Here is a 27,578-nt window from a genome sequence, read left to right as displayed (position 1 = left end):
TGCGAACTTACTGATCATACCTCCTACATTCATATCTAAATCATTAATGTACACTACAAAGGACCCAGCACCGATCCCTGCGGTACACCACTGGACACAGGCTTCCAGTCACAAAAACAACCTTCGACCATCACCCTCTGCCTCCTGCCACTAAGCCAATTTTGGATCCAATGTGCCAAATTGCCCTGGATCCCATGGGCTCTTACCTTCTTGACCAGTCTCCCATGCAGGACTGTGTCAAAAGCCTTACTGAAGTCCATGTAGACTACATCAACTGCACTACCCTCATCCACACACCTAGTCACCCCTTCGAAAAATCAAATTGGTTAGACATGGTCTCCCCCTAACAAAGCCATCTATCCTTGATTGACCCTTGCCTCTCTAAGTGGAGACTAATTCTGTCGCTCAGAATTTTTTCCAATAATTTCCCTACCACTGATGTTAGGTTCACTGGCCTGTAATTCCCTGGTTTATCCCTACTACCATTCTTGAATAATGGTACTACGTTGGTTGTCCTCCAGTCCTCTGGCACCTCCCCTGTGGCCAGAGAGGTTCTGAAAATGTGTGTCAAAGCCCCTGCAATCTCCTCCCTTGCCTCACACAGCAGCCTGGGATACATCTCGTCTGGGCCTGGGGAATTATCCACTTTTAAGCCCGCTAAAACCGCTAGTACCTCCTCCCTCTCAATACTAATCTGTTCAAGAACCTTCTTTGTAAGTATATCCTTATGAAAGAAGACCGAAACTGTACACAATACTCCAGGTATGGTCGCACCAGGGCCCTAATGTAATTGCAGTAAGACATCTTTGCTCTTATACTCAAATCCTCTTGCAATAAAGGCCAACATACCATTTGCTTTCCCAATTGCTTGCTGCACCTGCATGTTACCCAGGTCCTTCTGAACACCAACATATCCCAATCTCTCACCATTTAAAAAAATACTCTGCTTTTCTATTTTTCCTACCAAAGTGGATAACTTCACATTTCTCCACATTATATTCCATTTGCCATAATCTTGCCCACTCACTTGCCTGTCTATATCCCCTTGAAGCCTCCTTGCATCCTCCTCAACTTACATTCCCACCCAGCTTTGTATCAGCAGCAAACTTGGATACATTACATTTGGTCCCCTCATCCAAATCATTGATAGATTGTGGATAGCTGAGGCCCAAGAACTGATCCTTGCAGAACCCCACTAGTTACAGCCTACCAACCCGAAAATGACCCGTTTATTCCTACTCCCTGTTTTCTAAGTGCTCTGCTACCACGTCCTTACTAATAGATTCTAGCATTTTCCCTACTACTGATGTCAGGTTAACTGGTCTGTAGTTCCCGGTTTCCTCTATTCCCTCCTTTCTTAAATAGTGGGGTTACATTTGCCACCTTCCAATTCGCGGGAATAATTCTAGAATCTATGGAATCTTGGAAAATGACAACTAATGCATCCACTATCTCTATAGCCACCTCTTTCAAAACCCTAGGATGTAGGCCATCGGGTCCAGGAGATTTATCGGCTTTCAGTCCCATTAATTTCTCAAGTACTATTTTTTTTTACTAATACTAATTTCTTTCAGTTCCTCATTCTCGCTAACGCCTTGGTTCTCCACTATTTCCGGGAAGATTTTTGCGTCTTCTTCCGTAAAAACAGACACAAAGTATTTGTTTAATTTCTCTGCCATTTCCTTATTACCCATTATAATTTCTCCTGTCTCAGCCTGTAAGGGACCCACATTTACTTTCGCTAATCTTTTCCTTTTTTTACATATCTATAGAAGCATTTACAGTCTGTTTTTATGTTACTCGCTAGTTTACTCTCATATTCTATTTTCCCTTTATCAATTTCTTGGTCCTCCTTTGCTGAATTCTAAAATCTTTCCAATCCTCAGGCTTATTACTCTTTTTGGCAACCTAAGCCTTTTCCTTTGATCTAATATTATCTTTAACTTCTTTTGTCAGCTACGGTTGGACCACTTTTCCTGTGGGGTTTTTGTGCCGTAAAGGAATGTATATTTGTTGTAAATTATGTATTAATTCTTTAAATGCTAGCCATTGCTTGTCTACCATCATACCTTTTAATATAGTTTCCCAATCTAGCTTAGCCAACTCGCCCCTCATACCTATGTAGTTAGCTTTGTTTTGATTTTGGGCACTAGTTTCAGATTTAACTAAATCACTTTCAAACTCTATAAAATTCTATCATATTATGGTCACTCTTCCCTAAAGGCCCCTTTACTACAAGGTTATTAATTAACCCTTTGTCATTGCACAATACTAGATCTAAAATAGCCTGTTCCCTAGTTGGTTCCTCAAAATACTGCTCCAGAAAACTATCTTGCATACATTCCATGAATTCATCCTCCACAATATTACTGCAAATTTGGTTTGCCCAGTCTATATGAAGATTAAAGATCCCCATGATTACTGTATTACCCTCGTTAGATGCGCCTCTAATTTCCTATATTCTGCCCTACATTACAAATACTGTTTGGGGGCCTATAAACAACTCCCACCAATGTTTTCTGCCCCTTGCTGTTTTTTAGCACCACCGAAACTGATTCCACTACTTGATTTCGGAGCTCAGATCCTTTCTCTCTACTATCTTTACCCCATCTTTTATCAGGGCTACCCCTCCTCCTTTTCCATTTTGCCTATCTCTTCTAAAAGTTAAGTATCCTGGAATATTTAGTTCCCAACCTTGGCCACATTGCAACCACGTCTCCGTAATGGCTATTAGATCAAACCTCACCCACTGGAAGGAGTTGCACCGCAGGACACACTCACTGGAAGGAGACACACTATAAGGAGGTCGGGGCCCAGGAGCAAGGACGAGGCCCAGGAGTGGCGCAGCAGGGTCAGGAGCACCACACTGCAGTCTATGCAACCCAGGCAGAGAGGACCTGCGGGGAGGGGGAGGAGGAGTGAGAGAGAGAGCGCGAGAGCGTGTGTGTGTGTGTGAGCGAGAGAGCGAGAGTGTGAGAGTGAGTGAGCGTGCGAGTGTGTGTTAGGCCGATGTAGCAGAGCCTGGTCTCCAATCGTCTTGGATCCCCTTGCCATTGGACCAAGACCTTGCTCTGTCAAGCCCGTGGGGTAGCTGGTGTGCAATGGCCACCCCACGCACAATCATCTTCCACCCTTTAAAATGAAGTTCGGGACCTGGAACGTCAGGACCCTCATGGACAACCCCAACAGCGACAGACCGGAATGCCGTACTGCTATCGTTGCCCAGGAGCTCAGACGTTTCGACATAAACATCGCCGCCCTATGCAAGACCCGGCGGGCAGGGGAAGGCCAGCTCAAGGAGCAAGGCGGTGGTTACACCTTCTTCTGGAAAGGCAAACCTGAAGAAGAACGCCGCCTCCATGGGGTAGACTTCGCCATAAAAAATGAGTTAGTTGAACGTCTCAGACTCCCCTTGTGGAATAAATGAATGTCTCATGACTCTACGGCTCACCCTAGCCCGGAGCCAGTGCGCTACGGTCATCAGTGCATACGCCCCAACACTGGACGCCACAGACGAGACCAAAGAAGAACTTTTCTCCAGCCTCGAACAATCCCTGTCCCGAGTCCCAACGGGCGACAAGCTGATCCTCCTTGGCGACTTCAACGCCAGAGTTGGAAAGGACACAGACCTCTGGGGAGGTGTGATCGGCAGAGAGGGGGGTAGGGAAAGCCACTGGGAGAAGGCGATTGATGAAAAACTTAGAACATGGCCTGGTCATAACCAACACCTTGTTCCATCAGAGGGACAAGTACAAGGCTTCATGGCAACACCCTCTCTCCAAGCACTGGCATCTGCTGGACTACGTCATCATTCGAGCGAGGGACAAGGACGTCCACATCACCCGCATCATGACAGGAGCCGACGACTGCTTAACAGACCACCACCTAATCCACTGTCATCTCCATCAATGTAGCCCCAAAACAGCGGCGGCAACAGAAGCAATACCGCAGGAAAATCAACGCAGGAGCACTCAAAGACCCTGCTAAGAAAGCTCTATTCAGCCTGTGCCTCACAACCAACCTGACGACTCCCAGTGATTCAGAAACAGTATCCACAGCGCCTGGTCTGCACTCAAGGCCTCCATAATCAGCACCTGTGAAGAGCCGCTCGGTCACTCGACCAGGAAGTACCAAGACTAGTTCAACGAGAACGACCAGGAAATCCAGGAGCTAATAAGCCGCAAGCGCAAGACATTCCTGATCTGAAAACAGCAACAGAACTCGAGAGCAAGAAAGCAGCTTTACAGATCCCTGAAGGTCGAGGACCAACAAAGAATTCGTGACCTAAAGAACAGATGGCGAGTGGAGAAAGCGCAGGAGATCCAGCAGCTAGCCGACAACCACGACGTGCGTGGATTCTTTAGCGCAGTCAAGACCACCTATGGCCCAAGCACCCAAGATCCTACCCCACTGCGGGCCAAGAACGGAGAGGTACTCATCAAGTAGAGAGAGGCAGTCAATGCCCGCTGGTAGGAGCACTTCAAAGATCTCCTTAATCGAGATTCTGTTTTCGACGCGAGTCTCCTCAACTCCATCCCGCAGCATGCTACCCCCGCCACCACCTCAGCACAACCCCAGCCCGGCATGAGGTTGAAAAGGCCATCCGACAACTGAAGAACAAGGCGGCCTCAGGAGCAGATGGAATCCCCGCCAAGGCGCTAAAACATGGCGGAGAAGCACTATTGGCGCTAATACATGAACTCATTTCTCTTATCTGGAAGGAGGGGAGCATGCCATGGGAGCTCAGACGCCATAATCGTGACCATCTTCAAGAAAGGTGAAAAGTCCGATTGCGGTAATTACAGAGGAGTCTCCCTGCTGTCTGCCACAGGGAAAGTCATCGCAAGAATCCTCCTCAATTGCCTTCTCCCAATGGCTGAAGAGCTCCTCCCAGAGTCGCAATGCGGATTTCGCCCACTAAGGAGCACAATGGACATGGTCTTCACCGCACGTCAACTACAAGAGAAATGCAGAGAACAGTACCAACTGCTGTACATGGCCTTCTTTGACCTCACAAAGGCCTTCGACACAGTCAACCGTGAGGGATTATGGCGTGTCCTCCTCAAATTCAGCTGCCCTCAAAAGTTTGTCACCATTCTCCGCCTGCTTCACGACGACATGCAAGCCATGATCCTGACCAACAGATCCACCACAGACCCAATTCACGTACTGACTGGGGTCAAGCAAGGCTGTGTCGTCGCACCAATACTCTTCTCAATCTTCCTGGCTGCAATGCTCCATCTCACCCTCAGTAAGCTCCCCGCTGGAGTGGAGCTAATCTACAGAACAAACGGGAAACTGTTCAACCTCCATCACCTCCAGTCCAGATCCAAGGTCGTCCCATCCTCTCATCGAATTACAGTATGCAGATGACGCTTGCGTCTGCGCACACCAAACCATCATCAACACCTTCACCATTTAATGAGATCATGGCTGATCATCCAAATTCAGGACAGGGTACTGAATTTGGATGATCAGCCATGATCTCATTAAATGGCGGAACAGGCTCGAGGGGCCGAATGGCCTACTCCTGCTTCTATCTTCTATGTTTCTATGTTTCTACAAAGCGTACGAGAGCATAGGCCTTACACTAAGCATCCGTAAGACAAAGGTCCTCTACCAACCTGCCCCTGCCACACAGTACTGCTCCCAGATTATCAAAATCCATGACGAGGCCTTGGACAACGTGGACCACTTTCCATACCTCGGGAGCCTACTGTCAACAAGGGCAGACGTCGATGACCAAGTCCAACACCGCCTTCAGTGTGCCTGTGCAGCCTTCGGTCGCCTGAGGAAGAGAGCGTTTGAAGACCAGGACCTCAAACCCAGCACCAAGCTCATGGTCTACAGAGCAGCAATGATACCCGCCCTGCTGTATGCCTCAGAGACATAGACCATGTACAGCAGGCACCTCAAAGCACTGGAAAGGTACCACCAACGCTGCCTCCGCAAGATCCTGCAAATCCATTGGCAGGATAGGTGCACCAACATCAGTGTTCTCGCTCAGGCCAACATCCCCAGCATCGAAGCTTTAACCACACTTGATCAGCTCCGATTGACGGGTCACATCGTCCGCATGCCCGATACGAGACTCCCAAAACAAGCGTTCTACTCGGAGCCCCAGGTGTGCAGAGGAAATGCTTCAAGGACACCCTCAAAGCTTCCTTGAAAAAGTGCAACATCCCCACCGACACCTGGGAATCTCTGGCTCAAGACCGCACAAAGTGGAGGAGAAGCATCCGGGAAGGCACCGAACACCTGGGAGCAAGCGGAAGCCAAGCGCAAACAGCGGAAGGAGCGCACGTCAACCCAAGCACCCCAACCACCCACCCCTTCAACCACCGTCTGCCCCACCTGTGACAGAGACTGTAGGTGCCGCATTGGACTCATCAGTCACCTGAGAACTCATTTTTAATGTGGAAGCAAGTCATCCTCGGTTCCGAGGGACTGCCTAAGAAGAGATCAAACCTATTAATTTCTATCTGCACTATTAATTCACCTTTTCTTTGCAAATGCTTCGCGCACTCAGATATAGGCCCCTTAAGTTTTGACATATTTCTAACCTGACCCACTCTGCTTATTTTTACCCAAAACTCTACTCTAGAGCCTTGACATTTCTCACTGCTTATAAATTTACTCTTTCCTGAATCCTCCCACCCCCCCTCTTCATTAGTTTAAAGCCCTGTCTACTGCCCTAGTTATTCAGTTCGCCAGGACATTGGTCCCAGCACAGTTTAAGTGGATCCCGTCCCAACGGAACAGCTCCCTCTTTTCCCAGTACTGGTGCCAGTGCCCCATGAACTGAAACCCCTTCCTCCCACACCACTCTTTGAGCCATGCATTTAAATCTCTAATCTGTTTGTCCCTATTCCAATTTGCACGTGGCTCAGGTAACAATCCAGAGATTATTACCTTTGAGGGTCTGCTTTTTAATTTGGATCCTAGCTCCTCAAACTACCTCAGCAGAACCTCATTCCGAATTCTACCTATGTCGTTGCTGTGGTAAACCACTGTTTGTATGCCACTGTGTACATGCCTGGACATGCCTCGGCTGACTCCTCCCGCAAGTCCTAGTATAAAGGTGACTGCTCCCCAGCCCTTTGTATTCTGGACTGGTCGACCACTCGAGGCAGACCTTCATTCTTTTGTTAATAAAAGCCTTTAGTTACTCTCTTAACTCTCAGTCTTTTATGAGTAATTGATAGCGCATCAGTTGCTTCCTACGTGGACCACAACAACTGGATCCTCCCCTTCCCACTCCAAGTTTTCCTCCAGCCGCGAGATGGTCTTTAACCATGTCTCGGAACTCTTGGTCGCGGCTGCAGAGAACAGTGTCTATCCCCCTGACTATATTGTCCCCTACCACAACTACATTCCCTGTCACTCCCCCCACTTGAATGGCCTCCTGGTCAGCTTGCTCAGCCATCTGCAGGCTTTTCCTTCATCCACACAGGCAGCAAGAACCTCACCTGTTGAACAAGGGCAAAGTCTGTGGCTCCTCCAGCACTGCACCTGGGGTCCCCTTAGTTGCAGTCACACCCTCCTGTCCCTGACCACTAACCAAATCTGTACCACTACCTAATCTAAGGGGCATGACTGTCTCCTGGATCAAAGTGTCCAGGTAACTCTCCCCATCCCTGATGCCCCGCAATGTCTGTACCTCAGACTCCAGCTCAAAAACTCTGAGCTGAAGTTCCTCAAGATGCAGGCACTTACTGCCAACGGGATCACAATGCTCTCCATAAACTCCCACATGCTGCAGTTGCGGCACACCACACTCCCTATATGACCTTGTTTCATTTAATTAAATTTGTAATTAGGTAACTTAGTTTACAGTGTAGTTTTGTGATTACTTACTTGATCTAGATTAAGTTATGGGTACCGAAATTAATTATCTACCTGTAACACAAAGCACTACAAGTAGTGTAGGCAAAAAGCAGCAACTCCTTCCCCTTTTCTCTGAATTCCCACTCTTTCCAAATTCCCAAATAAAACCCTCTGTTTAAGTACACTCCGTTTTAATCCCGCTCTGTGCAGACCATCTTAAATGTCCACCTCTGGGCTAGAGTACATTCTACAACTTCCAAAAGGGTACCTCATTGACTGACCAGGCCAGTGGGTTTAGGGCTGCCTGATGCAACATTGTCTATAGGATGCCGCCACCCTCAGCCTCAGTAAGGTGCTTCACAAGGGTCTTGCCAGCTACACATTCTGCCTGGTGTCAGGTCCCAATCTCCCGCTCCCGCACCCCCACCCCCCCACTTCAAGCATATTTCAAGGGCGACTGTGTAGAGGACAATGGGACATTTCAGATATATGGCACAATATCAATATTTGAAACTTTCTTTCCCCGTCACTCCTGAAGGCAGCGAATGATACTGTGGCATGGCTCCACACTGACTGCTTTCCAGTTCCTCACCCAAGTTGCCATTCTTCATTTGTAAGTCCACACAGCGAGTCCAAGCATATGGTCATCACATCCAAGTCCAAACCTGCACTCACCCGACATTTCCACACACACACACTTTCCAGCAGTAGTCACTGGTTAACAATTGGTGCACTATTTAATTTTTCCCCTCCCTTAAGTCAATTGTAGCACTCTACTGGCACCCTGACTGAGATTAGTTAACTCAGCAACAAGCAGAAATTACACCAGGGACTTTCCGATGTTAATGGCCTACAGTAGGCAGCGTGTTTACCCAATGGGCCGCAGAACTCCTACACAAGCAGCTATAAAGGCACCATGACAGTCTTTTCATATATTTATACATTAAATATATCATTATCACATCAAGATATTTTGAATGTGACTGGTATTTGGCACACTCTCCAATGCTGCTACTGTAAGTAAAAGTTAAACAATTCTCTGTATTTTACCTTTTCATCATCATCAGAGATTTCCTCGCTACACTGCAGCTTTCTCTCCAAGTCATCTATCTTGATTTGCAGCTCAGCTTCAAAGCGATCGAGATCAATGAATGAAACATGGTCGGTCTTCAGACCTGATCTGAACCCATTTTCATGGCTTGTAGGTTCTTGCATTGCTGCTTCCATCTGTAGTCACATATAATAAAGTAGTTATTTATATTCATTTTATGTTAAACTCAACACTACTAGTTGTGTTCAGAAGTATGTGGAGACAAATTCAGTCACTGATAAAATGAACATGTCAGTCAAAAACTAAAGTTCATGTGTTTACTCATTAACGGATGCAACATTAATAAGAACATAAGGCATAGGAGCAGGAGTAGGTCATTTGGCCCCTCGAGCCTGCTCCGCCATTCAATAAGATCATGGCTGATCTGATCTTGGCCTCAACTCCACTTCCCTGCCTGCTCCCCATAACCCTTGACTCCCCTACCTTTCAAAAATCTGTCTATCTCCACCTCAAATATATCCAATGACCCAGTCTCCACAGCTCTCTGGGGAAGAGAATTCCAAAGATTCTCAAACCTTAGAGAAGAAAATATTCCTCCTCATTTCCGATTTAAAAGGATGCCCCCTCATTCTGAAATTATGCCCCCCTAGTTCTAGATTCCCCCACGAGGGGAAACATCCTCTCTGCATCTACCCTGTCAAGCCCCTTCAGAATCTTATATGTTTCAATAAGATCCCCTCTCATTCTTCTAAACTCCAATGAGTATAGGCTCAACCTTTCTTCATAAGACAACCCCCATGTCTCCGGAATCAACCTCGTGAACCTTCTCTGAACTGCCTCCAATGCAAGTATATCCTTCCTTAAATAAGGAGACCAAAACTGTACGCAGTACTCCAGGTGTGGTTTCACTAACGTCCTGTACAGTTGTAACAGGATGTCCCTACTTTTATACTTTGCAATAAAGGCCAACACTCCATTTGCCTTCCTAATTACTTGCTGTACCTGCATGCTAATCTTTTGTGATTCATGTACAAGGACCACCAGATCCCAGCATTTTGTAATCTCTCCCCATTTAAATAATAACTTGCTTTTTTATTTTTCCTACTAAAGTGGATAACCTTGCATTTTCCCACATTAAACTCAATCTGCCAGATTTTTGCCCACTCACTTAGCCTATCTATATCCCTTTGGAAATTCTTTGCGTCCTCCACACAATTTGCTTTCCCACCTATCTTTGTATTATCAGCAAATTTGGCTACATTACACTCAGTCCCTTCATCCAAGTCATTAATATAGATTGTAAATAGTTGAGGCCCCAGCACTGATCCCTGCGGCACCCCACTAGTTACGTTTTGCCAACCTGAAAATGACCCATTTATCCCGACACTCTGTTTTCTGTTAGTTAGCCAATCCTCTATCCATGCTAATATATTACCCCCAACATATCCTTCCATTCCTTTCTCCCTCATGCACTTACTTTCCTTAAATGCATCTATGCTATTTGCCTCAATCACTCCATGTAGTGGCGATTTCCATATTCTCACCACTCTTGAGTAAAGAACTTTCTCCTGAATTCCTTATTGGGTTTATTAGTGATTATCATATATATGGCCCAATTTTGGACTCCTCCTCTCCCCCCGCCCCCCCACAAGTGGAAATATCTTCTCTACATCTACCCTATCAAACACTTCCATAATGTTAAAGACCTCTATCAGCCTTCTCTTTTCTACAGAAGAGAGCCCCGGCCTGTTCAGTCTTTCCTGATAGTTGTACCTCTCAGTTCTGGTAGAGGGAGCTTTACCCTACATCTATCTGTGCTATATCTGACTTGAGAGAGCTTGAAGGCAACCTGAAATGGGAAAAACTCTATACCCAAACACCAACATCCCTCACCTTAATATGCACAAAAATTCAAAGAAAAAAATACTTTCTACAACTCAAAATGCTAATCTCTGATTCGCAATGGGTTTAAGTTCATTTCTTCCAGGAAGCAGTTGCTTAGACTGATGCAACCATCTGTGTAGAAACTCCAATACTCTGCAATCAATAAAGAGATTCTTCATTTTAACAGAGTGGCAGAGAGAATTTTAGCATCAATTTCTCACATATAATTTCACAAACACAAAAAAATGTGGTGTTGCTTTAAACCACAAGAAAAACAAGTTGAGTTGAATCACCCACCCAGGCATGAAATTCACTCACTAATGAGGGCAAACAAGTTGACAGTCTTAAATATTAAAATATCAAAATGAAATACACATGCTGGATGGCTCAGGCTATCTGAACCTGCAAGTTTAATAAAAGAGTGCAGTCTGGAGGGAGTAAATGTCAAATTTATTTTTACAAAACTGGGCATTATTGAATTTTGGCCAAATGAAGCTCCCAAAGGCAGAAACAGTCTGCAAATCAGCCACAGAAACTGTTAAAACTTTGGGAAACAGCTCGAATGAGTTGCATCTGAACAGGACAATAGCGGGAATGTGGTGCTCCAATGTATTCCAAGCACCAATAATTGAGCCTTTTCTGCCTAACACTCGTGTTTTATTTTCATGAGAATGTCTATCCTCCTAGGAAGGCATGCATCTCTTCCCCTCACCATTCCCCATCACCCTAGAAATCAAGCCCAAGTCCTATCATGCTATTCGGATGATCAAACAAATGCATTAATTTTTTTGTGTGTTGGAAGTTTTTTTTGAAGATGCTAGATGGTTCTTTACTGCTGAAGGATGTCTGTTGGGTTAGGTGGGCTGCCTTCAAGAGCCAATCAAAGAAAGGTTCTGAGGTACACCGGCTGTACTTCAAGCCTAGACCAATGCAGAGACTGATAAGGTACAAGAACCAGGTAAGGCCAGCGCAGATCAGCAAGATGACAGTGGCATCCTCCATTTAGATCTTGTGAATGAGATAAGGTAATTCACCATTGGGGATTAACCCTGGATCTTCCTAGTCTGTATGGCTCAGTGTCTCACTGGGCAGTGTATTTATCCACTGAGCAAGATTGGGAAGTTTATTAACAATTGCTTTTATTGGTGCTCTTTGAAACCTTCCAGAAGCTTCTGCTTGGTCACCAAGAGAAACATCCAAATGACAGACCATCAGTCTGGTCTTTAGCACCACAAGGAAACCTGTTTGTGGAGCAGATTTAATTCTTCCAGCCAGTGCGCCAATGGCTGACTGCTGTAGCAGCCTGGATAACGTTATTTATGAAGTACCTGACCAACTGTGGCACTGCTACGCTGACGCTTCATGATGAACAAATTTGACCCTTTTGAGTTACCAGTCTTATACTCAAGGTGACTTGACTATTCCAATGCACTCCCGGCTGGCCTCCCATATTCCACCCTACGTAAACTTGAGGTCATCCAAAGCTCGGTTGCCCGTGTCCTAACTCGCACCAAGTCCCGTTCACCCATCACCCCTGTGCTCGTTGACCTACATTGGCTCCCAGTTCAGCAGCACCTCGATTTCAAAATTCTCATCTTTGTTTTCAAATCCCTCCATGGCCTTGCCCCTTCCTATCTCTAATCTCCTTCAGCCCCACAACCCCCCCACCCTCTGATCGAAGTTTTCAAGATATTAAGGGGAACAGATAGGGTAGATAGAGAGAAACTATTTCCGCTGGTTGGTGAGTCTAGGACACGGGGGCATAGTTTAGGAGTGAAATTAGGAAACACTTCTACACACAAAGGGTGGTAGACATTTGGAACTCTCTTCCACAAAAGGCAATTAATGCTGGATCAATTGTTAATTTTAAATCCGAGATTGATAGATATTTGTTAACCAAAGGTATCAAGAGATATGGGGCAAAGGCAGGTATATGGAGTTAGTTCGCAGATCAGCTATGATCTCATTGAATGGCAGAACAGTCTCAAGGGGCTAAATGGCCTACTCCCGTTCCTATGTTCCCATCTCACCAACAAACAGGTGACATTTTTGTTTTGAGGGCCAAGTTTCATCTTGGTCACCCTGATCCCTAAAGTTACATAACTCGATCAATCACGCCGAGGTCTCTGGATAGAACCCACTTGCAAGAAGCAGATATTCCAGTAATCTTAGTCAAATGCATGTTTTCCTATGGAGCCAGTCTAAAGTGTTTACTGCGGTGGGCTATTACAAAGCAGACTCAACCTTGCAGTCTCTGGGCAAGTCAGAAAATTGGTGCTTTGGAAGAACAGCAAAAACTATATTCATGGCAATAAGGTTCCCTCTTCAACAATATCAAATGGGGAAGTACTTTGAATAAAAAGTACTCAATCTAGACTTTTCGTCCCCTTTAAGGAGTAAAAGTTGGACATGTGCTCCAGACTATTGTACTTGATTTGAAATTACAATTCCTTTCAAAGCATCCACAGTAAACTAAATTTGTCCTAAATGTTGTATTTGTAGACGCTGTTTCTCAGCCAGTTACTGCTGCTCTTATACCGACTCACTTTTGCTGATTTAATGTGCTGAGAAACTTTCTCAACATTGCGATTCAGTTCGATGAGCTTCGGCTCCACCACTTCACGGCATGTGGCACCATTACTGTTCATCAGGGAAACCGCTTGGTCACGTACATCATCAACTTGCAAGCTGATTCCATCCAGTTCAGACTGAAAACGCTGCAAAGCAGTTTCAACAGTTACACTGTTCTAATTTTCTAAGAGCGCCTACATCACACTGAACAAAGTACGCAGAAAGTGTTCAGCAACATTGTAGTAATTACTAAGACAGTTACCAAGTTACATTAAATGGCATGTATTCCATTACGTTGGTTACATTACTAACTTCTTTATGCAGAGGGTGGTAAACATGTGGAACAGCCTATCCAAAGAGACAGTAGAGCGTTATACATTTTAAGAAGGTGATGAATAGCTATTGAAGGGTTATCAGTGCAGTAGGAACTCTGTGACCTATACGACTGGGTGAATGGACGAAGTTGGGCATTTCTGGTCCAGTATAGCACTCTGTTCCTAAGGAAATTGTGACATATAGAGGAATGTAGGAGGTTCGTTTAAGTATGTCTCGTGTGATGGGTAACCATGGTCTCCTGGAGCTTCTTGATTATTTTAAAGAGTCGGAGAGGAATTTCTCGAAATTTTTCCTGAAATTGGCCGGTTTTCTTTTCCTGTTTTATCCAATGTCCCCTACCCTCAGAGTTAGCATTGTGTTTGAGGAGGCATGATGCATGAGGTTCACCATCTAATGCTTAGAATGAGCATGGATGGGCCTGATGGTTTTTCTTGCATTCTTTTCCTACGTGGAGAACAGCATGCATCAAAATCCGCAAGATTTGGGAAAATGACCAATGAATTACTTTTGAGATGCTGTCACTGTTGCATCAGCAAACATGGCAACGCAAACTACTATTTTTTTGGTTGAGGGAGGGATGTTGGTCAGGACATCAGAACAACTCCCCTGCTCTTCTTCAAAGAGTACCAAAGGATCTTTCAGGTTCACCAGAGCAAGTCGACTAGCCTTCAGTTTACCATCTCAGCCGAAAAACAGCATCCCCAACAATGCAACACTCCCTCAGTACTGGACTGAAATGTCAGCCTAGATTATGTACTCAAGTTCTGAAGTGGGACTTGAACACAAGGGGCATGTGGCTAGAAAAGTGGGACTCCCTCCCCTTTATTACTCTGGCATCACACAGGGTTCAAGTACTTGGTCTTTCTCTCAGTTCCGCTACATGTAAGACGACACTGTCGTTTTCTGACCCAATTCTTTTCCTCCTATCAGCAGCAGTTCAGTCCCCTTATCATCTTCCTTGATCAAGTCATGCAAAATAATCAATCCATTTCCAAAATTTATTTTCCCTCAGTTTTCAATTGGTTCCCATTTCTTTAAAGTCAGCATCATAGACTTCTAGTTTCAAGTCACATTTTGTTACTATAGTATTAAATTCTGGCAAGAGCTTAATTGGCCAAGAATCCCATAGTAATTGCTTAGGATTCAAAGTAAAAGGAATCACTCGGAATTAAAGGTCACCCCACACCGCCCAACAAGATTTTTTTTTATTCATTCCTGGGATGTGGGTGTCGCTGGCGAGGCCAGCATTTATTGCCCATCCCTAATTGCCTTCGAGAAGGTGGTGGTGAGTTGCCGCAGTCTGTGTGGTGAAGTTACTCCCACAGTGCTGTTAGGGAGGGAGTTCCAGGATTTTGACCCAGCGACAATGAAGGAACTGTGGTATATTTCCAAGTCCGGATGGTGTGCAACTTGGAGGTGGTGGTGTTCCCATGCGCCTGCTGCCCTTGTCCTTCTAGGTGGTAGAGGTCGCAGGTTTGAGAGGTGCTGCTGAAGAAGCCTTGGCGAGTTGCTGCCGTGCATCTTGTAGATGGTATACACTGCAGCCAGAACAGTCATGATGCATTTTGTTTGTCCATATTGATAAGATTTTCTTTAACTGCTGGAGCTTCTCATGTCTATTCTACCAACGCCTGGAGGAGGAAAACTTTCCTAAAATGAAGCCGTAAGGTTGAACTTTTATCAACGGTGATAAAATAGAAGGAAGAAAACCGAGGTCTGTTTCCTAATGAAGGCCTATATAAAAACAGGACTGGAGAAAAGCCCAGCAGTTCAGGTACAGCACAAAACTCAAGAGGGACAGTATCCCAGTGGCTTTACCTATTTGGCTGACCACCTATTCATCATTTGTATGCAAGGACTGAACAAAAGAGGAAAACTGTTACAAATGCCTATTACAGTTTGTGCCTTTCTCAGTCTTTGTACCAAAACATGGCCGCCAGCTGTCACTCATTTCTCTGACCAGGAGAACCTTACACTTGTGTGTTCTTGCCTTATTACGTGAATTCTAATGCCACTGCCTTGAAAAAAGCACTTACACCAAGATGGGGGGAAAAGACACGACTTTGATGGCTCTTGTGTGGTGTTTAGTTCGCAGGAGGTTTTCCTCTTTACTTATCCACCATAACATTTGTCTGTGGGAACATATCTTGGAGAAGTCCTTTAAGATGCAAATTCGCTCCACTGAGAAACCTGGCATATTTGTAATATTTTACCTTAAGCATTTCCTCCCTTTCACCATCTGACTTCTTATCGATCTCATCTAGCAGAATTTCAGTTTGGTACAGCCAAGTGCTTATGTGGGCAACATTCTGATCGAAGCCTTCCATCTGATTTTGATGATCCTATAAGAAAGAAATGACAAAAACTGTCCAGCACTCCATTGTGAAAATTCCTTTAGAGCTTTTATCCATGAAGTACTCGTTACAGTGCAGAAAGCAACAGGATGTCAACAGTGCATACTTCTGAGAAACATTTAAGATGATGACAGTACAAGGTAATCACTATAAAAAAGTAAGTTTGCAGTAACACTTCATACCAGCTCTCTCTCTCTATCCCCTGAGGTACGATTACATGAAAGGCCAACATATTGGAATTAAATGTGCATGGGCATCATGTAAAGTGACAAGTTTTCAAAAAACGTGAAGCTATTAGACACCGATGTACGGGAGTTTTTCAACCACACCTGACCATTTAGCACAAAGATCATTTGTGAAAAAGATTCTAAAGTTAGGAGCTGGAAAGGATTTAGCTTCTTGCATCTTTTTCCCATAATGTCCTGATTTTAACTGCAGAAGACCACATGATAAGAACATAAGAACAATCTATATTAACGATTTGGAGGAGGGGACCGAGTGTAACATATCAAAGTTTGCAGATGATACTAAGATGGGAGGGAAAGTAGTGGGTGAGGAGGACATAAAAAACCTGCAAGGGGACATAGACAGGCTAAGTAAGTGGGCAGAGATTTGGCAGATGGAATACAATACTGGAAAGTGTGAGGTTATGCACTTTGGCAGGAAAAATCATAGAGCAAGTTATTATCTTAATGGCAAGAAACTGGAAAGTACTGAAGTACAAAGGGATCTGGGGGTCCTGGTGCACGAAACTCAAAAGGTTAGTATGCAGGTGCAGCAAGTGATTAAGAAGGCCAATGGAATGTTGGCTTTCATTGCTAGGGGGATAGAATATAAAAATAGGGAGGTATTGCTTCAGTTGTACAAGGTATTGGTGAGACCACACCTGGAATACTGCATACAGTTTTGGTGTCCATACTTAAGAAAAGACATACTTGCTCTCGAGTCAGTACAAAGAAGGTTCACTCGGTTAATCCCGGGGATGAGGGGATGGACATATGAGAAGAGGTTGAGTAGATTGGGACTCTACTCATTGGAGTTCAGAAGAATGAGAGGCGATCTTATTGAAACATATAAGATTGTGAAGGGGTTGGGTCGGGTGGATGCGGGGAGGATATTCCCGATGATGGGTGAAATTAGAACTAGGGGGCATAGTCTTAGAATAAGGGGCTGCTCTTTCAAAACTGAGATGAGGAGGAACTACTTCACTCAGAGGGTGGTAGGTCCATGGAATATGCTGCCCCAAAAAGCTGTAGAAGCTACATCATTACATAAATTTAAAACAGAAATAGACAGTTTCCTAGAAGTAAAGGGAATTAAGGGTTACGGGGAGCGGGCAGGAATTTGGACATGAGTCTAGGTTCAGATCGGACATGGCCCTGTGGGTAGTGGAGCGGGCCCAGGGGCCGTGTAGCCTGATCCTGCTCCTATTTCGTGTGTCTAATTCTGTTAGATTCAGGAGATGGTTCTGTGATAGTAGATTGGCGGTTAGGATCAGATCAGCCATGATCTTATTAAATGGCGGAGCAGGCTCGAGGGGCCGATTGGCCTACTCCTGCTCCTATTTCTTATGTTCTTATGTTATAGGAAGGAGGATAGATTGCAGCAAGAAAAAGTATTGAATAGCATTCTGGAATCACGCCAAGTTTTTCCTTTACGTGCTTGTTTCTCACTACATCAAACGATCACATTTTTCCTTTATATTGAGTGGAAAGCTGTTCATTTTCAGGGCAATGTGTGGTGATCGAAGAAATTAATTCCTATTAGGTTAAAAGCTATATTTTAGGCCTATTTGTATGTTGTAAACATGACCATATACACAAGCATAATACACAGGACACAGTTGGAATATTGCGTGCAGTTCTGGGCACACCATTATAAGAAGGATATTAGTGTCACGGAAAAGGGTACAGTGAAGATTCATTGGAATAATACCAAGAATAAGAGTTTATAAAAGCTCTAATATTGGTGCTTTTCTCACTGTAACAGACAAAGTTATGAGGAATTTAATAGAGATTTTGAGAGAGTAAAGAGTGAAAGATTGTTTGCACTGGTTGGTGAATCGGTAACAAAGAGGGGACAGAGGATTCTCAAGGAGGGGAAGTCAGAAGAAATGTTTTCACACAGAGGGTTGTTAGAATAAGGAATGCCTTACCACAAAAGTCTATGGAGGCAGAGACTATGGACAGCATTTAAAAGTGAATTAGATAAATATTTGAAAAGGAAGAATAGAAAAGGAAATGGGGAACAGGCAGGGAAATGAGACTGGGTTGACACCAAAATAACAACAGAGAATGCTGGAAAAACTCAGCAGGTCAGGCAACATCCGTGGAGAGAAATTTGAGTTGACGTTTCGGGTTGAAACCCTTCTTCAAAACGGGAAAGAAAATAAAAAGATCGAAGGCAAAGCTGCGATCGAACAAAAGAAGTAAAAGAGACAATATAAGTTATGCGAAGCCAGATGAGATGGTAATGGGCCCGTGGAGACAAAAGGCAGCTGAGATTAGGTGTGAAGTGTACTGGCAGGATAAGGACAGCTGCCTGACCTGGTGAGTTTTTCCAGCATTCTCTGTTGTTATTTTGGATTTCCAGCATCTGCAGTATTTTGCTATCGTACTGGGTTGACACCAGTTGGAACAGGTAAGTAACGTCACAGCAAATGGTTGACAAAAGGACATGAATCAGTTCAAACATTGGAAACCAGCAAAAAGCTCATATTTGTATGACTGTCTGCATTGTAGTAATACTGGAATGCTTGGAGAGTAATTTACAGTAAGGGAGGTACAATTACAACAACAACAAATATTTATATGGCTTACATTACTTACCATCAGTCTGCCACACCACCCCTGTGCCAGAGTGCGGACCCTGTTCCAATCGGTGTTCAGTGTGCACAGGTTATCCTCCAGAACACGTTCACTGCCTTCTACAAGACCTTGCAGTGCAGCACTACTCTCAGTGATAATAGCCAGATCAGCTTTCCTTGCCTCCAAATCTTTCAGAATTAGCTGTAAAAGAAAGTCATTTATACATGTTACTCACTCTTAATATACAAATCCATATTGATTGCATAAACCACAAAGCATCCCTCTATAAACAGGAAGGCTAGGATGGGAATAAGGCAAATAGCCCATCAAAACCTGACGTATGTATTCTAGTATGATCCTGTGATAAAGATTTGAATAGAACATGACAAGACACCATCCTGTAACGAAGGCCATGCCAGCATGGCTATTTGTTCAGCCACGTCATCTACAATATTTTACACTTCACTTACAACCTACACCAAGTTTATTATTGATGTGCATTGGTGCCCTGATTTTTTTGGATCATCTGCTACCTTGTAAACTGATCCTGGGGAGACATGCCAAGTGAGAAATGGTGTTATGTGCCCTCGTGAGAGGGTAAATAACTTCAAGAAAAGCTTTGCGGTACCTTAGTGAAGCATTGTGAAAGGGTGCAAGCTTAGATCATCGCTTTCTTCAGCTTTTTTGACACCAACCATTTCAAAGCAATTACTTCAACCATCTTCACTACAGGTTCAAGGGGATGAATGGCCTAGTCCTATGTTCTACCATCCATGGGGAAATGCTCAGTAAAAAACTCCCTACAATGAAACATTCAGCAACATGGGGTGGGAGGAGGCTCATGTGGCACATAAATACCAGCATGGACCTGTGGGCCAAATGGCCTGTTTCTGTGCTGTAAATACTTTGCAAGGTCACCCAAAGTAGCCCAATCTCCCTCTGTTCCCAGCAACTGGGTTCACAATGCCACTGAGTTGATTACCCATCCTTTTGCCCAGGAATGGCACATGCCACAGGGAGATAGGAACATGAGAAGGCCATTCAGCCCCTCATGCCTGTTCAGCCATTCAATTAGCTCATGGCTGGTCTGTATCGCAACTCCACAGTGAAAAAGTACTTCCTGATTTCGCTCCTGAAAAGACAGTCTGTAAATCAACTAAGAAACCCTCAAATCACAATTCATGCCTGAAACTCCCCATGTAATAACACCCAGCTGCCAACAAGTGAGTAGGAGAAAAGAGCAAAAGAGGCCAAGTCCTTAATCGAGAGAGGGAATAAAAATACTCACTCTGGTCCACTTGATTTCTGAATCTAAGTTAACAGGTATCCCCCCAGCAGATGATTTTTGGATAATTTCATCTTCTGTAGCTGCCAACCACTCCGAAAATGATTTGGTCTCATTCTTCCACTTGCGAGATAGTTGCAAGGCTTTTTCTAGGTCCTGTTTTCCTTCAGTGACCTGCAATGCAAGAGCAATGCATGTGAAAGATGAGCCTGCCATCAAATTATAAAGTAAAACTGCCTTGGTGAAGCTGAGTGGCGTTTCGCATTGGTGTGAAGCCCCAAAACCTCCCTCAGGAACTTGCACCTCACAACTCGAGCCCACTCTCGGAAACTCCCTCCCAGCCATTATACTCTGCGCGGAGGGATTCCCTGTTCGGGCTGCTCCGGAGCACACTCTTCTTCATTGCCCTCGTCTCCCACCTAGACACAGCCTGGCGTTCCATCTCACCACCCAGACATGCCCTGGCATTCCATCTCACCACCCGGACATGCCCTGGCATTCCATCTCACCGCCCGGACACGCCCTGGCATTCCATCTCACCATCCGGACACGCCCTGGCGTTCACCTTGCCGTAGAGCGATGGCATGGGGTCCCCAGTAGAGGGCTCTGCGTGCAGGAGTCCTCCGCTGCTCCTTCGGGGATCTGGGGTGGAGAGTGTTACCTGGCGCAGTCCCATTTTACGGAATCCCAGGAGGCCTGGACGAAACCGTGTTCCATATCTTTGTTAATTGTGAAAGGTTGCAGTGCCTCTTGCACTTTTTGGAGAGGTTGCTCCTCAACTTCTGGCTCCACATCAGTCTCACACTCCTGATCTTTGGCCACCCAGTATGCAGGTGGGTGGGCATGTTGGAGGACCTACCCATGGGTCTGTTTCTGGGCCTGGCCGATGTGGCCACCCACAGGTCCAGGATAGACGCGGCCCGTGGAGGGGATCACTCTGCCTGTCTCTCTTCCACGGCCTTGTCTGTGCCCAGGTGTCACTGGAGAGGGAGAGCGCGGCGTCCGTGACCGGGTGGGGGGGCCTGCAGAGTGAGCACGTGGTGCCCGCGTCCAGGGGTGGGACCTGTAGGGAGCACACGGAGTCCGTGCTCGGGGGGGGGGGGGGGGGGGGGGGGGGGGGGTGCCCTAGAGAGGGAGCACATGGTGTCCATGCCCGGGGGTTCCTAGAGAGGGAGCATACGGTGTTCGTGCCCGGGGGGGGCCTGGAGAGGGAGCACACGGTGTCCGTGCCTGGGGGTGGCTGGAGAATGAGCACATGGTGTACGTGCCCGTGGGGGCTGGAGAGGGGGCATGTGCTCTCTGGTTGCAGCGTCTGCCGGTATACTTGAGGCTTTCCGCAACCGGCTGGCACCACAGGGACTGGAGGGCGTGGTGGACACCAGTAATAATAAGTTACATTTTATAAGTTTAATTTGTTTTTAATCGTTAAGTTCTTCGCTGTGTTGTTTTTAAAAAGTGGGCACTTTTTTGATGGCACTGTCTCTCCTTATTGGTTAGTGGATGCAATGTGCTCCCTCTCCAATATTTTGGAATCAGTTAGTTTTTGCTGGTTAATGACAGATCCTACAATGTTGCAAACTTTAATTAAGTCTGTTGCTTCCCCTTATTAAGGCAGTCATTTATCATGTCAGAAAAAATTGCACCAAAATATCTATTACTGCATTCTCACAGGCATATATAGTGCACAAAACAACTGGTACAATGGAAAAGGATGAGAAACATCCCAACTACATATCCCCTGGAAATTATATTGCACCTCCCTCTCCCTCCAACCCCATTACCCAGCAATCCTCTGCTGAAAAGTTTGCAGATGCCAGAGCCAATTTGCGCACAGGAAGATCCCACGAACAGCGATGTGATCATGACCAGATGGCCTGTTTTAGTGGATGGTGATTGAGGTTAAATGGTGGCCAGGACACTGGGGTGAACTCCCCTACTCCTCTTCGAAATAGTGCCATGGGATCTTTTATGTCCACCTGAGAGAGCAGACAGGGCCTCAGTTTAACATCTCATCCGAAAGATGGCACCTCTAACGGTGCAGCTTTGCCTCGGTACTGCACCGGAGTGTAAGCCTAGATTTTTGTGCTGAAATCCCTGGAATGGGAGAACAAGGATGAGGAGGGGGGAGAACAAAACACAGCGTGAGGCCCCAGCATCTTTCTGTTGGATAGGAAGGAAAATCAGCTGGGAAAGTCATGCGTGGACGATGCTAGCCAAAGAGGGCATTGCTGACAGTCTGGGAGCTAGTAAACAAGTAGAAAATGTAATGAAAAAAGCTAATGAATGTTGGCCTTTCTCTCAAGGGGTGTGGAATACAAAAGGGGAGTAAGTGATGCTTCAGTTGTACAGAGCCTTGGTCAGACCCCATCTGAGAGTGTTAGATGGAGAACATTTAGGGAAGAGTGATCACAGTATCATAAGATTGAGACTAGCTATAGAAAAGGACAGGGAGCAATCTAGAGTAAAAATACTTAATTGGAGGAAGGCCAATTTCAGTCGGTCGAGAATGGATCTGGCCCAGGTAAATTGGAATCAAAGACTGGCAGGCAAAACTGTAATCGAACAATGGGCTGCCTTTAAAGAGGAGATGGTTTGGGTACATTCCCACGAGGGGGAAAGGTAGAGCAACCAAAGCCAGAGCTCCCTGGATGATGAAAGAGATAGAGAGTAAGATGAAGCAGAAAAAGGAGGCGTATGACAGATGTCAGGTTGAGAATACAAGTGAGAACCAGGCTAAATATAGAAAGCTCAGGGGGGAAGTGATAAAGGAAATAAGAGGGGCAGAGAGAGAGTATGAAAATTGATTGCCAGCTAACATAAAAGGGGATCCAAAAGTCTTCTACAGGCATATAAATAGTAAACTGGTAGTAAGAGGAGGGGTGGGGCCGATTAGGGACCAAAATGGAGACCTACACATGGCGAGAGGGCATGGTTGAGGGACTAAATGAGTACTTTGCATCTGTCTTTACCAAGGAAGATGCTGCCAAAGTCACAGTGAAAAACGAGGCAGTTGAGATGCTGAATGGGATAAAAATTGATAGAGGTACTAGAAAGGCTGGCTGTACTTAAAGTGGATAAGTCACCAGGACCAGATGGGATGCATCCTAGGATGCTGAAGGAAGTAAAGGTGGAAATTGCAGAGGTACTGGCCATAAACTTCCAATCCTCCTTGGACACAGGCTAGTTCCAGAAGACTGGAGAATTGCAAATGTTACACCCTTGTTCAAAAAAGGGTGCAAGGATAAACCCAGCAACTACAGGCCAGTCAGTTTAACCTTGGTAGTGGGGAAGCTTTTAGAAACGACAATCAAGGACAAAATTATCACTTGGACAAGTGTGGATTAATTAAGGAAAGCCAGCACGGATTTGTTAAAGGCAAATCGTGTTTAACTAACTTGATTACGTTTTTTGATGAGGTAACAAAGAGGATTGATGTGGTGTACATGGATTCCCAAAAGGCGTTTGATAAAGTGCCACATAATAGGCTTGCCAGCAAAGTTGAAGCCCATGGAATAAAAGGGACAGTGGCAGCATGGATACGGAATTGTCTAAGTGACAGGAAACAGAGTAATGGTGAACGGTTGTTTTTCGTACTGAAGGAAGGTATACAGTGGTGTTCCTCAGGGGTCAGTACTAGGACCACTGCTTTTCTTAATATATATTAACGACTTAGACTTGGGTGTACAGGGCACTAGTTCAAAATTTGCAGATGACACAAAACTTGGAAGTATAGTGAACAGTGAGGAGGATGATAGACTTCAAGAAGATATAGACAAGCTGGTGGAATGGGCGTACATGTGGCAGATGAAATTTAACGCAGAAAAGTGCAAAGTGATACATTTTGATAGGAAGAACGAGGAGAGGGAAGGACGAGGAGAGGCAATATAAACTAAAGGGGGTGCATGAACACAGAGACCTGGGGGTAGATGTGTAAAAATCATTGAAGGTGGCAGGGCAGGTTGAGAATGCAGTTTAAAAAAAGCATAGGGAATCCTGGGGTTCATAAATAGAGGCATAGAGTACAAAAGCAAGGAAGCTATGATGAACCTTTATAGAACACTGGTTCGGCCTGAGCTGGAGTATTGTGTTCAATTCTGGGCACCGCAATTTGGAAAGGATGTGAAGGCCTTTGAGAGGGTGCAGAAAAGATTTACAAGAATGGTTCCAGGGATGAGGGACTTCAATACGTGGATAGACTGGAGAAGCTGGGGTTGTTCTCGTTAGAGCAGAGGAGGTTGAGAGGAGATTTGATAGAGGTGTTCAAAATCATGAGGGGTCTAGACAGAGTAGATAGAGAGAAACTGTTCCCATTGGTGGAAGGGTCAAGAACCAGAGGACATAGATTTAAGGTGATTGGCAGAAGAACCAAAGGCGACATGAGGAAAAGCTTTTTTACGCAACAAGTGGTTAAGATCTGGAATTCACTGCCTGAAAGGGTGGTGGAGGCAGATTCTATCATGGCTTTCAAAAGGGAATTGGATAAGTACCTGAAGGAAAAACATTTGCTGGGCTATGGGGAAAGGGCGGGGGAGTGGGACTCGCTGAAGTGCTCTTGCAGAGGCTCGACAAGCCGAATGGCATCCTTCTGAGCTGTAACCGTTCTATGATTCTATGGAATACTGCGTTCAGTTTTGGGCACCGCACCTCAGGAAAGATATATTGGCCTTGCAGGGGATACAGCGCAAATTCACCAGGCATACCAGGCCTAGAAAGGATTAAATTATAAGGGTAGATTGCATAAACTTGGCTGGTAGAATGGACCTATATTCTCTGGAATTTAGAAGAATGAGAGGTGATCTCATTGAAACGTATAAAATTCTTCGAGGGCTTGACATGGTAGAATCTAAGAGGCTGTTTCCCCTGGCTGGAGAGTCTAGAACTAGGGGTCATAGTTTCAGGATAAGGAGTCAGCCATTTAGGACTGAGTTGAGGAGAAATTTCTCCACTCAAAGGATTGCGAGTCTTTGGAATTCTCGATCTCAGAGGACTGTGGATGCTCAGTCGATGAGTATATTCAAGACTGAGATCGATATATTTTTGAGCACTAAGGGAATCAAGGGATATGGGGATAGGGCGGGAAAGCGGAGTTGACATAGATCAGCCATGATCTTATTGAATGGCGGAGCAGGCTCGATGGGCCATTTGGCCTACTCCTGCTCCTATTTCTTAAGTTCTTATTCCCTTGAGTTAGATGGTTGAAGGGTGATCTAATTAAGGTGTTTAAAATGATAAAGGGATTCAATAGGATAGAGGTGTAAATTATTTCCTCTGAGAATCCAGAACAAGGGAGCATCATCTTAAAACTAGAGCAAAGCCATTTAGGCTTCTCGGGAAGCACTTTTTCACACAAAGGGCAGTGGAAATATGGAACTCGCCAGTTGTGGATCAATTGAAATATTCAAGACTGAGATTGTTATTGGGCAAGGGCACCAAGGAATGCAGAGCAAAGGCGAATAAATGGAGTTGAGGTACATATCAGCCTTGATCTAAGTGAATGGCGGGACAGGCTCGAGGGGGATGAATGGCTGACTCCTGTCCCTATGTTGATGTATTAATGCTTACACGATATTTTCTAAAATGAGAAAAAATGAAATGAAAACCACAGCAAACTGGATTTCAAAAATAAACTCCACATATTTAAAATAGGTTTGCAATTTATGACACCCTTTCTGATCAGAAATGTCATTCCTAACATTTTGGCAAAGCAGAGACTCTGGGCTAAGCCCACTGTATCCCATCCCAGAGCGAAACCTCTGGCAGAAACCCGTGTGATTTAAAAGTACATGTATATGCTTTTGGGCATTACACTAGTAATTCCACCAAATGAAAAAGACAGTCTTTTAACCATTCATCTGAAGCACATCTGATGTACTCAGATCTCGATATGATGCACATCGGTGGCTGAATATACTTTTCCTGTGGCCTAATTTCATTGGCTACTAGTAAAGTCTATGAAAAAGACCTGCAAATATCAGGTGACCTTACTGGTTACATGGTGAGATCAACTTATAAATAATTTAAATGCATTAAAAATGTTTTCTTTAATAGAGGCCGTTAAGGAACCACAAGCAGCTAAATGAGTTTGTCTAAGTAATTGGCCACTAGCATGCGACAGTGGGTTTTAAACCAGTATGACGCAGAGACAGTGGAGGGATCCTTCGATGTTATCAGCAAGCACTCGTACTGCAAGAGCTGAGAGAAACAGTTTGAAGTAGATTGTGGTGTGAAGTGCAACACAGTACTCTGCAAAAATCAGAAAAATTCTCCACATTTATGCCCATAATTAAGCTGAAATTGGGGGATTTTAGGGTCTTGCTAGATGGCCAATTAACCCTCAGCATCCATAATTATCCTGCAGCAATCATAGTTTTTGAAGTCTACCTTGTCCACTCGCACGCACACTGGCTCCAGACCTTAACTCCTCTGGCACCATCTCCCTCTTTACTATTACATTTTAATTTCCTATCACATCTCCGCTCCCCCCTCTCCCAACAGTCACCCTCACCATCACCCCCAACCCACCACCCCCCACCACATGGGACGCACTACACCATACTAGAATCAATCGATTACTTTATCCATCATGACTCCACCAATTAAATCCTATCCCAGCACCTTGCCTCGACTCAACAGGCCCACAGTTTCCCTCAATTTTAATCTGGGCACTCTTACAAAATAGCAACTCATGCTAAGGGACAATTCTGCAGGCTGCGCTGGTACCTCATCCAATTGGCCACTCTTCACATTCGAGCCTATATAGTATCAACAGGCTATCCAGCAATGGGCCTGATCCAGCCCTCACAACGATTAGAAGCAGGGACCTCAGCTAATGTTCCTCTTCTCTAACCGGAATGCTGACACAACTGTAACCACCCCTCAAACTGCTGTTCTGGGTCAAAAACCACTCAACACAGAGCAGCCATCAAACCTGGGAACTCCCTGTGATTTGCTAACAGAATAAGTCACAGAATGAGACATGCAGCAACAAATATTATTGAACTTTCAGCCTTTACATAGTGTATATAAATATTTCTTCCAAAACCACTTCCACTTCAAGGGAGGAGTAGATCTAAACACTGTCAAAATAGTTATTATGCAGCTATAAATCATTTTAATAGACTGGAATTAGTTATTTCCCAAAACAGTTTTCCTCCCTACATGATGCAAGTCACGTGTATACACACATTTTTTTCCTCCCATCGCATCCAAGGCAGGGGCTACTGAGAATCTGAAATAAATGCCATTTCTTTAAAGTCCAAACTTGCCCGGGCAGTTTTATTAAAATTTGAGTGTGCTAGAGGCTGATTAACTCAAAGGCAGTCTTCCAGGTGGAGATACCGGTTCTATTCTCTTACAGTTTCCTCCCTTCCTATCTGAATGGCATTATTTGGCTGAATGGCTGACGGGCACCAAGCATCCTCCAGGGCCTCCCACAAGTGTCCACTCTTCATGCATGAGCCTAG

The 27,578-nt window shown here is 45.0% G+C and overlaps 1 protein-coding gene across 1 annotated transcript in view; it reads right to left on the bottom strand.

The window, feature by feature from the left end:
• LOC147121354 (utrophin-like) overlaps positions 1 to 27,578 on the bottom strand; it is a 210,784-nt gene that overhangs the window by 23,895 nt on the left and 159,311 nt on the right. Inside the window, exons 32-36 of the mRNA XM_085977745.1 lie at positions 20,119 to 20,289; positions 18,852 to 19,031; positions 15,883 to 16,011; positions 13,309 to 13,479; positions 8,878 to 9,054 (exon numbers count right to left, since the gene is read on the bottom strand). Of these exons, the coding sequence (XP_085833871.1) occupies positions 8,878 to 9,054; positions 13,309 to 13,479; positions 15,883 to 16,011; positions 18,852 to 19,031; positions 20,119 to 20,289 (828 nt within the window). The remainder of the gene's footprint in view (positions 1 to 8,877; positions 9,055 to 13,308; positions 13,480 to 15,882; positions 16,012 to 18,851; positions 19,032 to 20,118; positions 20,290 to 27,578) is intronic.

Source organism: Somniosus microcephalus, chromosome 3 (genome assembly GCF_052327205.1).
Source record: "Somniosus microcephalus isolate GS21.2 chromosome 3, FLI_Smic_1.0, whole genome shotgun sequence".
NCBI classification, from domain to species: Eukaryota; Metazoa; Chordata; class Chondrichthyes; order Squaliformes; family Somniosidae; genus Somniosus; species Somniosus microcephalus.
Note: the sequence above shows the minus strand (reverse complement) of the source record. Positions and strands in the feature narration are given on the sequence as shown.